The 14636-nt window shown below is 38.5% G+C and overlaps 1 protein-coding gene and 1 pseudogene across 1 annotated transcript in view; both read left to right on the top strand.

Annotated features, from left to right (window-relative positions):
• Window positions 1-14636, top strand: part of HMCN1 (hemicentin 1) — a 471117-nt gene that overhangs the window by 97238 nt on the left and 359243 nt on the right. Inside the window, exon 2 of the mRNA XM_032862623.1 lies at window positions 11388-11458. Within this exon, the coding sequence (XP_032718514.1) occupies window positions 11388-11458 (71 nt within the window). The remainder of the gene's footprint in view (window positions 1-11387; window positions 11459-14636) is intronic.
• Window positions 3333-3752, top strand: LOC116870684 (annotated as a pseudogene).

Genomic DNA, 14636 nt, shown 5'->3' with positions numbered 1-14636 from the left:
AGAACGCCTCTTGTTCCTTGTCTGTAGTTTTTGGAAAGTACTGGTCATGTGACAAGCCCATGTCTGGCCTTGCAATTGCAGCCGTGTTTTGCTGACCTGGGAAGAGAAGGAGTGGGATGGCTGCTATGGATGCCTTCCCAATTCCAAGTATGGACACCAGGTGTGGGTTTGTCTTGGGTTGAAAATACATTTGGTGGAGATTCACAGTGGTACAAAGTAATTAACTTTATTGACCTTAATGAGACGGTGGTAGCTTTCAAATAGGGGAAACTTTTAGCCACCAACTAAGGCAAATAGTTTGAACGTCATATTAGGAGAAGGATTTACATTTAAAATGGATACTCATGTTGATGATTCAGTTTCATATTCAACATTTTTAATTATGCTGAATATTTTGTGTTTTCGGAATTTCTCCTCCGAAGCAAAAAAAGCAAGACAGAGACACGTGTGTATGAACAGACACACATCATTGCAAGAGTGTGTAGAGAAAAGAAAAATCAATAACAATCACAGAACCAAAATACGACCATGGTTGAATTTCAGTCTTACAAGTTTGTAGGGTGTCTTATTTCATTAAATCAAAGGAATTCTTTGTGTACTCATTAAGGACTAACAGTAGGAAGATGACATTGCCAGGAGTTGTGCATTTAAAAGAAAGGTGAAAGTTTCAAGTGAGAGGATTGAAAAAGAATAATGGATCCAGACAATGACTATTTTGATTAAATTCTAAATATTTCACCTTCAAATATTTCATCTCACAACAGTAACAGATTACCTTGCCTAATGCCAAGAGATATTTCTGTGCCTTTTTCCAGAGACCATTATAAACCAATTAAGAGCCACAAATTCATGAATACAACCAAAATTCATGAGTACAACCTCAGACTTGTATGTGCTAGTGTGAAATTTTTCTCTCTTTAAATTATGGGTACACTGATTTGAAAATTTTTTGTTGAAAGAAAATAGTTCTTATTATTCCACCTATTCCAAATGTCAATTTTTACTTTGGTGTGACCCTTCAGAATTTGTCCTTATGTCCTATGTCCTTATTGTCTCTGTAGTTGCAATCCAAGTGTATATGTAATTTGTTTTGTCTCTTTATTTAGTGATACAAGATAAGCTGTTACTTGTATTTTTACACAGAACACTAGTTTAATTACTGCCCACTCTTATTTAGAGATTTATATGTTTCTAGACATTTTTCTGTTTTGACATTATTTGTCAATATCTTATTTACGTCCATGTCTTTTTATTTTCGGTGAATTACAACAAAAAGGGAAATGACTTCATCAGAAGATACTTTTAAGACTTACCATACCTAGGGGCGCCTGGGTGGCTCAGTGGGTTAAAGCCTCTGCCTTCGGCTCGGGTCATGATCCCAGGGTCCTGGGATCGAGCCCCACATCAGGCTCTCTGCTCAGCATGGAGCCTATTTCCCTTCCTCTCTCTCTGCCTGCCTGTCTGCCTACTTGTGATCTCTGTCTGTCAAATAAACAAAATCTTTAAAAAAAAAAAAAGGACTTACCATACCTAAAATGCTTATAACTATAGTAAATTTCACAAAAGTGGTAACCACTATAATGTTACCAACAGTACACATATTCCAGGTTGTGTTACAATTTGAGTGATAATCTTAAAAAAAATCCTTTTCTTTCTTACAAAGTACTTTAAATTGGCTGAAGTTGATCTCTTTCACTATATCTACATATGAATATTTGCTTCTGCTCTTATTTCTTTGTTTTCCTTCTCTCAATGAATTTTCTTTTTATGTAGTGATTGACACTTTTTTTGGGTACAAATTCGAATGGACTCTTCAGATAGTATAGATTTTTATCTATTTTAATTGATGACATAAATGTTGCCAAATCTGGCTTTACTTATTTTTTTAGATTTTTTTTTTAAAGATTTTATTTATTTATTTTACAGAGAGAGATCATAAGCAGGCAGAGAGGCAGGCAGAGAGAGAGGAGGAAGCAGGCTCCCCGCTGAGCAGAGAGCCTGATGCGGGGCTCGATCCCAGGACCCTGAGATCATGACCTGAGCTGAAGGCAGCGGCTTAACTCACTGAGCCACCCAGGTGCCCCTTTTTTAGATTTTTTAAAAAATATTTATTTATTTGACAGAGAGAGAGAGATCACAAGCAGGGAGAGAGCCAGGCAGAGAGAGGGGGAAAGCAGGCTCCCCGCTGGGCAGGGAGCCCGATGCGGGGCTCCATCCCAAGACCCTGAGACCATGACCTGAGCTGAAGGCAGAGGCTTAACCCACTGAGCCACCCAGGTGCCCCTATTTATTTAGATTTTAATATTCATTTGATTTTTTTTTTTTTATTGAAGGATAGTTGACACACAGTGTATCTTAGTTTTGGGTGTACATAGAGATTTGACCACTCTGTATGTTATGCTGTATTCACTGCAAGTGTCATCAATTTTCATTTGATTTCTACACATTCATATCTGTCAGTATTTCCCCTTGTGATTTCTTCTGTTGCATTGAAAAGGAGAAAGTTATTCTTCTATATATCAGATGTATGTTCTAATTTAGATTCAGTTAAATTAATTATAATGGTTATATTGAACCAGTTAAGCCTATTGGAGTTTATTTTACTATATATTACAAAATTTGACTTAAAGTGAAATATTTTTTAAAATAATCCTGTTTTATATATCTTGTCTTCAGATACCAGTTTGTATGTAGATTATTAATTCTTTTCTAGTTATTGTGTTTCTTTATATACCAGCAGTTCTGTCTTCTTAGTTATTGATGCCTGTGATGGCCTTTATTGTCTTACCAATTTTCATTATTATAATTGCCCATGTGCTGTTCAGAATAAGTTTAAGAATATTGTTGCTAAGTATTCTAAAATACTTAAAGCAAAATATGTAAATTACTAAAATACATACAAGCAAAAAAAAACCCTTTTTTTGAGATTTTTTAATGTATTAAATCCATAAATTATCAGAATGTATATATCTTAATATTTAGCTTTCTTTTTTATAACAATGGTCTTTTTTCATAAAAAATCTTTTATACTCTTCAATAAAGAGTATATTTAATTCAACATCTTGATAAACCTGGAATACTTAACCTGTTGCTGGGATCATAAATGAATAGTCCTCGTTCACCCTTCCTAAGTCTGGCTTGTGTTCGTGTCTTCTAGCCAGTTGGAGGCGCCATTATATGAATTGTATAATTTGGTTGAGTCCATGCAGGAGTTAAATGTTCTGATATTTGCATTGAAAACTGGCACTGGCTCTTTCCCTGCCGCCGCCGAGTTGTGTGGAGGCAGAGGCAAGGGTGCAGTCAGGGTTCGGCTACACTCGTAATCCACCGCCATGGCCCGGGAAGGCATTGTTGCTGGAGGTGTAATGGATGTTAATACTGCTTTACAAGAGGTGCTGAAAACCGCCCTCATCCACGATGGCCTAGCTCATGGAATTCGCGAAGCTGCCAGAGCCTTAGACAAGCGCCAAGCCCATCTTTGTGTGATCGCATCCAACTGTGATAAACCTATGTATGTCAAGTTGGTGGAGGCCCTTTGTGCTGAACACCAAATCAACCTAATCAAAGTTGATGACAACAAGAAACTAGGGGAGTGGGTAGGCCTCTGTAAAATTGAGAGGGAAAACCACGTAAAGTGGTTGGTTCCAGTTGTGTGGTGGTTAAGGACTATGGCAAAGAGTCTCAGGTGAAGGATGTCATTGAGGAGTACTTCAAATGCAAGAAATGAACAAATAAACTTAGTTCTTGTTCCACAAAAAAAATAAAAATAAAATAAAATAAAACTGGCAATGTACAAAATGGGGATGGATGGTAAAATCCACGCTAATAGTTTAAACCAGACTTCAGAGAAGCATAGGGAAGAGGAGAAGATCCTTCAGGAATGCTGCCAGGAGGGAGCACCCCCAGGCACCAGGATACCCTTGGGCCACGTGCAGACTCACACTGGCCCTTGAGGTCCTGACTCAAGCTGCAGGCTGAGCTCAGCATTTGGCCAGATGGGCTGTGGGATTGATCTTCCTGCCAGATGTGGGACAAACACTGTGCTTCAGCCTGTGGTGGGGTCTGGTCAGCTGAGGCGGACATCTCTTTCCAAGGTCACAGTCTTCGTCAGGCAGGCGTCCCCCAGGGATCTTTAAACCTTGGTGCTGAGACGTGCTTGGTGCCTGGGTTGGGAAGGTATAGAAGATTTGCCCCCACTGAGACATGGCTTTCAGTGGCCAGAGCTCCCAGCCCTCGCCATCCTCACATCCAGGTCCCTGCTGGGGTGCGTGGTGGACAGTGACAGCTGTAGAAGCAGGACCAGGGTAGGGTAGGGCCTGGGGCATGCATGGGTAGGAGGAGGCTGAGAACCTGTCTTCAGAAGTAGTGGCAGGCAGGACTACACGTGAGCTAAGGCTCCAAGCTCAGACTGCATGTCCTACTGTCCCATTGAACTTCACTTACAAAACACAAATTCAAAGATAAAATTATTTCAAGACAGTTGATTCCAAAGCATTCTCAACAGAGCAGGGGCCTCTGAGAGCAGGGCCATGTAAAACTGCACTGGTCTTAAGTTCAGCCGTCAGCCGTATAATTTGAAAAGGCACACCCAGTCATTTCTGATTCTGCCATGTCTCTCTTCTAAAAAATTTTTTTAGATATTTTATTTATTTGTCAGATAGAGAGCATGCAAGCACACAAGCAGGGGGAGTGGCAGGCAGAGACAGAGGGAGAAGCAGACTCCCTGCTGAGCAGGGAGCCCGATGTGGGGCTCCATCCCAGGACCCTAGGATCATGATCTGAACTGAAGGCAAACACATAACTGACTGAGCCACCCAGGTGCCCCTCAGCTGTGTCTCTTTAAATATATTTGCTCGCTTGTACACTTGCGGTCAGTTTGAACTATTTGTTGAATGAATGAATGCAAATGTTTAGGGGAAACCATATATATAATATCATATATATACAGACATATAAATGATTCTATCATATTTTTAGCAATGTCTCTGATTCCCATATTTTTGCCAATGAAGTGTTCCTTCATAAATATAATTTTGGATTTCTGAATTATATTTTCCCTGGAAACGTGACCAAAGGACTGTATGCATTTGTTTACTTGTGGAAACAATCAGGGCTGAAGTTGAGTCTATTCTCTTAAGATGTGGACATTTTCACAATATTAGTGATTCATTTCTTAGGACTAGAAAATATATATTTTTCTTTAACATTTTACTCCTTTTGTAATTTTTCTTCATCCCTAACAAATGTCTAGATTTATTTGAAAGACCATTAATGCTAAAGAATTACCTAAGAGAACAATTAAAACTTTGAAATGAATTCTAATTTTATCTTAAATTTAGAAACACAATTCCTTATAAGAATATCATTGTTTAAGGGGCACCTGGGTGGCTCAGTGGGTTAAGCCTCTGCCTTCGGCTCAGGTCACGATCCCAGGGTCCTGGGAACGAGCCCCACATCAGGCTCTCTGCTCAGCAGGGAGCCTGCTTCCCTTCCTCTCTCTCTGCCTGCCTCTCTGCCTACTTGTGATCTCTGTCAAATAAATAAATAAAATCTTAAAAAAAAAAGAATATCATTATTTAAAAATTTAAAATATTGTACATTGTATTCATTTTCTTCTTGTTTGCTTTCAGAGTACCTTAATCACACTGGAAAGCTTGTTAAATAAATTTTATTATTATATTAAATTTTATTAAATAGCTTGACAAAATATTATATGTTTTCTTCTTGGGTATACCTTGTCAATATGTGGGTATATTTTGGTGTTAAAATGCCATTGTTTTAATTTAGGGTTTCAGGTAAAACTAAGAGTTTGAGCTTTGTTGTAAAAATTCCCACATTTGTTTTCGCAGGAGTGCTTGCTGCAGCTCGGCTAAGGTCCAGTGTAAGCAATGACATCCTTCCTACTTAATACACCTCAGAGTCCTGTGTCGATTACTAGGGCATTCTTCTTTGCTTCCTGTTCTGAACAGATGTGTAACATTGCTGAATTCATGTTCACGATTTTTTTCTGTATCCTGTTCAGCAGCAGGCCAAGTGAAATGACCCTTGCATTTTACAAATATTGGCTGCAGTTTTGCTAAGTACATGTATTTAAGGTTATCATACAAGTCATTGTTAAATGAATAATCTCTTTGGATAGTGGAGCAGAATGCTATGTAATCAATATGAGATAACAGACATGAATTCACCAGTGGCCCAGATTTTATAAAACACACCAAATACATCACTTCATGTCAGAACAATCATTAAGGGCATTTAAGTGGTCTTCAAAATTACCTATTCTCGAGTGAGTAGCAATGTACTTAATTTAACGAGTCCTGAAATATACTTTGGCATTAGCTTAGTTCAAAGTCGGGAAACAGTTTTGTTTTCATGGATTAGATGCAGATCATTTAAAAATGGTGCTGGACAGCAACATTATAACTGAATGAGGATAGGGAATCTGGGAAGAGTGGATTGTGGATTAAAGTGAAAAGCGAGAGTGAATATAGTTACTAATCTGCTTTTCTGTAGCATTCCAAAGCAGGAAACAAAATAATTTTCATTTAGACAACTTTAATGCTTTGAATAGGTCTGTTTACTAGTAACTTTGCACATAGAAGACATTATAATTGACTTGTGTTGAACTGACAGAGAGTAGAATTTTTAGAGCATGGAACATGTTGAGATTCAGTTCATGGGAGGGATTCTGAACAGCCCATGTCCCAGTGCCTGGAATTTCTCTGCTCTACTGCCAGCCTCTGTTAATCTGATGTTCTCTTTGTTCCCAGCTCCTTCCTCATCTCCTCCTTGATACCTTCACTGTGTATTTCCCTAGAGTTCAGGGGTCTCTATTCTCCCTGGACACTGAGAAAGTTTGCTCTCCCTTTCTGTATTACTTGGCTCTTTTCAGGCGTTAAATAGACTTTCCGATATTTCATAGCTTGCTGTAGTTTTCAACAATTCCCATTGTGACAAGCTCTGGGACTTAAATATATCTTTGATTCTTCTATAATGCTCTAAAAATATTGTTTAGTTTATAATGCAGCTAGGGATTCTCATTTTAACTTTTCACGTATTTACGTGTAACTGTAAACATAAAGCCAAGAACTATATATTTTCTAAAACCAAAGAAATTGGGAACACTGTTATCAAATCATGCATGGGTACTGTTTAAACCCTAGCAAGCAGCAGTTTCTTTTCCTAATATTATCAAGAAGCACTTTGAGTAAAGAAAAACTGTAAGGAGCAGAAATCTGTTAGTGGAAAGGAAAAAGGAAGTGAGAAACTGGATATCGATCTTGCCAAGTGAAGCAGTGAAAGAAAATATTACCTTGTGAACTTCTTTCCATTATTTTCTCAAATACAATCCAACAACTAAGATTAAGAGAACAATGGCTGAGATGCTGGAAATAAATCCAACCCATCTGATAAGTCTCTAGGAAACGAGAAATAACAAAATGAGGAGAGGAGACTGCCTTAGGGTTTTGGACACTTTTTTTTTTTTAATCAAAAATGGTCTTCTGAAGCATGACATATTTCTTATATTTGCAATAATGCATGTTACCCTAATGTTTCTTTTTCCTTAGATTTTATTTGTTTATTGATAGAGAGAGAGTACATGCATGAGCGGGGGTGGGGGGCAGAGGCAGAGGGAGAGGGAGAGGGAGAGGGAGAGAGAATTTCAAGTGGACTCTGTGCTGAGCTGCTGAGCATGAAGCCTGATGCGGGACTCGGTATCAGGACCCTGAGATCATGACCTGAGATGAAACCAAGAGTCCAGTGTTCAACTGAGTCACCTACATGCCTGTGTTTGTTTGTTTGTTTCTTTTTTAAGATAAGCTATATGTAGAAAATGGTATCTATTGATTATGTATTAATAACTTGGTTGAAGTGAAGAACAAAACATTTGGATAATAGGGAAGACTGAAAACCTTCTTGGTTGGCTAACCAGTGTCATATTGATCATGTCACATGGATGTTAGCTATAGCATGGAGGTTCCATGATGTAATGAAAAGAGCAAATAATAAAAGATCTGAAGGCCTGGGTTTAACCTTTAACCTTTATTCTTTTTTTTTCTTTATTATTCTTTGGTCTATTAAAGATAATTTTCAGGCATTCAATGATAAAGAATTCTGAATATTGTGTGCATCAGATTAGGCATTCAAACAAACATGGCCTATCTTGCCTGTGGTCCGGAAGAAAGGAGGAGAAAGTTGGTAGTAACAATCATCAACAGAATGGAGATCTTGGAAAAAAGAACAGCTGCACATGTTACTCTGTGTAGAAAACGTTTTCAGATATCTTAGCTTTTTTTTTTTTTTTTCCTACCACCAAAGTTTTCAAGTTCATCTTCCATGGACCTCAAGTTTTATTGTCTGTAGATAAAAGATTGAACCAAATGATCTTTAATGTCCTTATAGCTCAGTACTTCTGTTTGGAGATGGATGGTTAATTGATTGGTTGATTTTTTGGTGGGTTTTGTTTGTAAGCAATAAGATAAAGTTAACTGAATAAAGTGGAGATGATCTCACTTGTAGATTAAATGCTATGCACCTTTATTTTCCCCATGCCTTTATTGTACAAATTCAAAGCAACATTAAAGCCAGTTGGAGAAAAGTCAAAACATTCAAGGAGTAGGACTTAAATCAGGCTTTTTAGAATGAGTGGCATATGGGCAAATGAAAGACAGTGGGGACGGCCATGGGGAGTAATGAGGAAGCACAGTAGCCTCATGCTAAGGGATGTTGAGAAAGTTAGAAAATTGGGTTAATAGAAGAGAGACTTGGAATGCCTTGTAGAGTTCCCACTTAATTCTGTGAGCAGTAGAGGACCATGTTCAGGCAGGAAGAGAGGACAAAGTTGTACCTGCTGGATGTCCTCAGAGGCTTGGCAGGGGATGAAACCAACATGAGCAAAAAGGAAGAGAAGAGGACATTGTTCATAACACAACTGGCACAGGTTTGTATGAAGCGAAGAGAAAGACTGGAATGGAAGGGAGGAGGCTCATTTTGCCAAACAGTCATTATCATTCAATTCGAAAGAATTGGAAAGGATGCTTACAGTTGGAGGGATACGGCAGTTCAGCAAGCCCTCACCTCTCTTTGAGTATCTCTCATAACTGATAAAAGATTTATCTCCAGTTTTCAGTGTAGTTTGCAAAAATGCTTATTAATGAACTGCAGGAGGGATTTCCTATATTTGTTGAAAACAAATGGGTATTTGAGTCTATTGATATAAACGATGGCTAATCAGTCCTCTTATTTTAATAGCAGTCCTTGATCTCCACTCTTAAAGAACAGGCATATATCCAGGGCTAATTTTTAAATTCTTATTGTAGGGAATCTTCTTGTATGTGTGACCTCTTTAGTCTTATGTCATTGCTTTCCTCTAGTACTCTTTGTATTTCTTCCTAAGTCTTGAGCTTTGAATTCCAGAATTATTTCAGTATTCTGCCATGTAGGAACATAGAAGTTTGGCTTGACAATGCTGCTGACAATTTATATGTCAGGGTGTAACTGTCTGGCATATTCTTTGCTGTTTTGCATTCCTTTGCAAAGTATGCCTTTGTTTAGTCTTGAGGGAGTAGGCTTCTCTGATTTTCCATATACTTGGGACAAGATTTTCACATAACTAATAACTGTTCTGCTTGTTATGGAATGCAGATGTTTGCATTTTCACCCAGTTTCTCCAGTTGCTTCTCCATTCCTTTTGCATACTGCAAGGTGTCTAGTCTAATCTGTGATGAAGGATGCAGGCATAGTTTTCATGTGATTTCTAAGAAAAATTACAGGGGTTATGGCAGACAAATTGGGCTTCCTTTCCAATTTACCTCATTCTAAAATCCTACAGTCTGTTTTTGTATTATATTTAGCACATTATAGAAGGCCTGACTGATTAGTTATTATCCTTTGAAGTCAAAAAGGCGTTTGTCTAGCAGTGTGCCTTTGAAGCTAGAAAAATGTGTTATAAAAAGTCAGTGTTAAATATTTTTATAATTTTGTACTGAAGTTGCTTTTTGTCATTTTGAATACAGCCTGTATCTTCATTAGATAAAATAGATTTTCATCCACCTGGGAATTTAAGGTGATATGTCTGTGCATGTGATACTCTGATGAATTTTAATACTATATTCCTTATATATAGATGAATGTTTCTTAAGGAAGTACTTGATACCTGTAAAGGCCACTTTCCACTTGTCTATTTTAAAAGTTGCTGGTATTTTTTTTAAGAAAATGATCTTTGTGGATTAAAATGTTAACCATAGACATACTGTATCCTATGAAAAAAAATATTGTCAACTTAACCCACCCTGGTATCTGGGCTTTTTCTCTTCCCCTGACTTTAGTCCTGAGGAGAGGGTGGCAGCAACCACAAAAGTAATTATGTTGGTCAAAGTCAGCTCAGGAGAATGGTGATAGTGATGGACAGCACCCCCAGCCCCGGGGGAAGGATGTGGTAGGGACTATATCCTCAACTTTTAATGTCCTCATTTCAGTGCCTCTGCAAGTTCTTAAAAACCCTGTGGCATTCCTTTGCAGTGAGGTGGATGGAGCTAGAGGATATTATGCTAAGCAAAATAAGTCTATTAGAGAAAGACAACTATCATATGATCTCTCTGATATGAGGAATTTGAGAGGCAGGGCGGGGATGGGGGGAAGGGAGGGAAAAATGAAACAAGATGGGACTGGGGAGGGAGACAAACCATAAGAGACTCTTAATCTCAGGAAACAAACTGAGGGTTGCCGGGGGATGGTAGGGGAGGGATAGGGTGGCTGGGGGACGGACATTGGGGAGGGTATGTGCTATGGTGAGTGCTGTGAACTGTGTAAGACTGTGTAAGACTGATGCATCACAGACCTGTACCCCTGAAACAAATAGTACATTATATGTTAATAAAAACAAAACAGAACAAAAAAACCCTGTGGCATTGATGTTCATTTGTTTTTATGTTGTTTAACGTTAAACTTTTTATTTTCAACTAATTTGGACTTAGAGAAAAGTTGTAAACAAATTTAGTGGAGAAAACAGAATTATAGGCTGGGTAACTGATTAATTTAGAGTCCAGCAACAAAATAGGTATTCAATAAATATTCACTAACCAGTGAGAGTACAGAGGGACTGGACCTGGGGTCTCCTGACTCTTTGTCTTATGACATTTTTGACTGCCCCTCTGAATTTCTTAAGGCTAAAAATTTACTCTACATAAGCATGATTTCCAGCAAATTCTAAGTTATTCTTTGGTAGCTAGCTATAAGCTGAGAGACAGTCTGTTATTTTTGCTGGCTATACGTTTCTTATTCATAAATAACCATATAGTGTGCAGAATGAAAGACATGGAAACACAATAAAGTCTTTAATGCTGTTGATTACCATTTATTCACCGGTGTTATTTTTATCTTCATAGAAATTGGCCCAGTGACAATTACCACAGATCCCAAGAAATTTCAATATGAACTCAGAGAACTGTATGTTCAGGTAAGTGCTTGCTTTCGGTTTTTCAGTTTGTTTTAGGGGAAAGGAAAAGCATGAACTTTTATCTGATTTCCCTTATTTTTAAATCCGATAGAAGTCATTGTTGACTTCTAAATTCCAATCCCACTTCTTTTTCTCACTTCTCACTTTCTTACTACCGCCTCTCTTGCATGCTGAATAAATTGAACAGTAGATGTGGGAGTAGGACAGATTGGGTTCACCTTCATCGATGAATCACCCTCGGCTGTTGTCCTGCAGCAGTAGCAGATAAAAGAAGTTTTGACAGACTATTTGGCCCTCTTAGCCCAAGATATTTCCTATATGACCCTCTACAGGAGTTTACTGAATCCTGCTCTCATGGAGTCCCTTCGCTGAGAATCATAAGGAACAGTTAATTCTTTCCCCTTAACGGAAATGGGTGTAATTAAAATAATTTTTATATTCTGCTATAAATCAACTCTATAAAATTTTTGACCCTAAGTATAATTCGGTTATGAGAAAAGAAGAATAACACTGGTTTAACTGTTATTCTGAAAACAAGACTTGGGGATAGGGTTAGTCTGTACCTTCTCCTTAGTGCTGCTCTGAGATCATTGTTGCTAAATCCATTCATTAAAACAACAACAACAAAAACTTGCTCTTTGAGGCTGCTTCACTATGCTATCCTTCATGGATGGTATCTGCTGCAGTCATTTCCAGACATTCCGACCACTCCCCATCATTCCTCTAAGCTTCTGGTACCTGGTTCTTTGGCTACGTTTCCCGTTCAGGGCTGCCACTATTCCAGGGACTTCAGCATTTATGGGAAAGTCCTGTCAGAACCTTCTCCCCTCAGTTCCTTGATCTGCTAGTCATCCTCAATAACCTGTTCTTTACTTTATCTCAGTCTTCCATGCACCTTCTGGATCTTATCATCACTAATCCATTCTACCTCTCAAATTACTCTAATTCAAGCATTAGAGCAACAGCAACCAACTGTGCACCACGCTTGTTGGCACAATTGTTTACAACTGTTTCTTTACCCTCATTGATCCCTGTCCTGTCGTCCTCTCTCCCAAGCCTCAGATCTCTCCTTTTCTTTTTTCTTTTTTTTTTTTTTTAACTTTCCCCCAATCTAGCTCAGAGTCCTATCATTTCAAAAACACACTTTTTTCTTTCTTGTCCATTGCTTTTCTGTTCAAAAGGCAAACCTTATTCCCCTCTGACCCCAGTGGTCTGCATTATTCATGCCTGTCCACCAGTGGTCAAGTGCGGTTGCAGTCTAACAACAGGGCAGGTTGTTGATTCCACTGTAAATACAAACCCATCTATCTCCACTGAGCTCTCAATATTCCCATGATCTTACTGTATTTATTGGTCAATTAATCTCCCATTTTAGGACCTGGGTGGCTCAGTAGGTTAAGGCTCTGCCTTCAGCTCAGGTTATGATCCCAGGAAATTGGACTCCTTGCTCAGCGGGGAGACTGCTTCTCCCTCTGCCTCTGCCCTTCCCCCTGTTTATGCTCTCTCTCTCTCTCTCTGTCAAAATAAATAAATAAAATCTTTAAGAAAAATAAATCTGTTTCTCCCAATGACAATTATAGACCTTGTCTACTATTTTTAAACTTTCATCCCCTTACCCTTTTACAACTGGCTACTTCAGTGAGTTATCTACTCTGAGCAAGTGACCGCACTTACTGTTTCAAATACAGGTACATACAAATAGCAGACCTCTCTTCCTCATACCTCGAATTCACTGACATCCAGTACCCATTCTGTTCTCATTCTTTACTTGATCTCAACTCTTTGGCTTTCTCAGGATTCTAGCTCTCTCAAGCTATTTCTCTCAGCTGCTTAAAAGTTCCCATTTATTCTTAAATATGTCCTTGTCCCTCTAGAAACCAAACCAATCCCAATGAACCAAACCATAAAAAGCAAAACAAAATAAACAACAATAAATCTCTATTTTTCTCAAATCCTCTTATAAATAACAACTTTACCCTTCTTAGTTCCTTCAATGTCAAGAAAGTTGTCTGTATTCACCACCATCATTTCCCCACACCTGTCTCCCCCATTTGCTCCTCTGTCTATATCACTCTAGTCCCCATAGCCCCACACCATCAAGTGGTGGTAGCTGGTGACATGTGATCTCTGTCTTATTAATGCAGTGGAAACATTTCAGTCATCATCATATTAGAAGGACATCTTTGTTGTCTTTGACAGATATACCCTTTCCTACACTCTCATTTTTCTTTCCACTTTTCCTCAGCTTCCTAGGCAGCTCATTTCTCTCCACATGACCTTTCCATTGCTCCACCCTTGGTCCTAAATCCTTGCTCTTTGACCTCTATTTGTTATCTTTGTGAATGATGCCTACAATATTTTGCTTATACTACTAGAAAATCTGAATCATCCTTAATATACCCCTCCCTTTTCCCCCAATATCCAAACCATCACGTCTTGGTTTTTAACCATCTAAATATTTTTTATATCCTCCCTTTAAGCAAAATCACCCATACTCACATAAATATTTTTAGCCTAGAGTTTTCCTCTAAGATACAGACCCTTACCTTATGTCAGTCTCTGGATGTCCCAATGGCCCTCTACAATGAAACTCACAAATGGGCCCTTTCCATTGCTCCATACTTGATCCTGAATCCTTGCTCTTTGTCCTCTGTCATCTTTGTGAATGATGCCTACAATAATCTGGTTATATTACCAAAAAGTCTGAATTATCCTTAATATACCCCTCCCCTTTCTCCCAACATCCAAACCCTCCAGTCTTGGTTTTTAACTTTCTAAATGTTTTCCATATCAATTGATTTCTATTTCTGTTGGTACTGCCCTAGTCCCAATTACTATATCTTCAGTCTGAACAAATAAAAAAAAGCTTCTAAGTGATTTTCCTGCATTTATTCTTGCTTTTATTTTCCAGGCTATTCTCTATTCTGTAAACAAAATGATCTCAAAATATATCTCTGAAATGATCTCGAAATACATCTATGCATATTTCCCCCTAATATTCTCTGCTGTCATCCCCACCTCATCAAATTCTTCCCAGGATTTTGAGTGACCTGAGATCTGCCTCTGTTTCAGTCTTCTATAGAGCCACTCTTTGCTCTGGGCTTGGGCTCTGTTGTTGGGGGCTTCCATAGAGCCTCCCAGTGGCATTTTTGCACATGCTCTTCTCCTTGGATGGGAA

The sequence above is a fragment of the Lontra canadensis genome, unplaced genomic scaffold (genome assembly GCF_010015895.1).
Source record: "Lontra canadensis isolate GAN:19392208 unplaced genomic scaffold, GSC_riverotter_1.0 scaffold24, whole genome shotgun sequence".
Taxonomy (NCBI): domain Eukaryota; kingdom Metazoa; phylum Chordata; class Mammalia; order Carnivora; family Mustelidae; genus Lontra; species Lontra canadensis.
The sequence above is the reverse complement of the archived record's forward strand: the minus strand, read 5'-3'. Positions and strand labels throughout refer to the sequence as shown.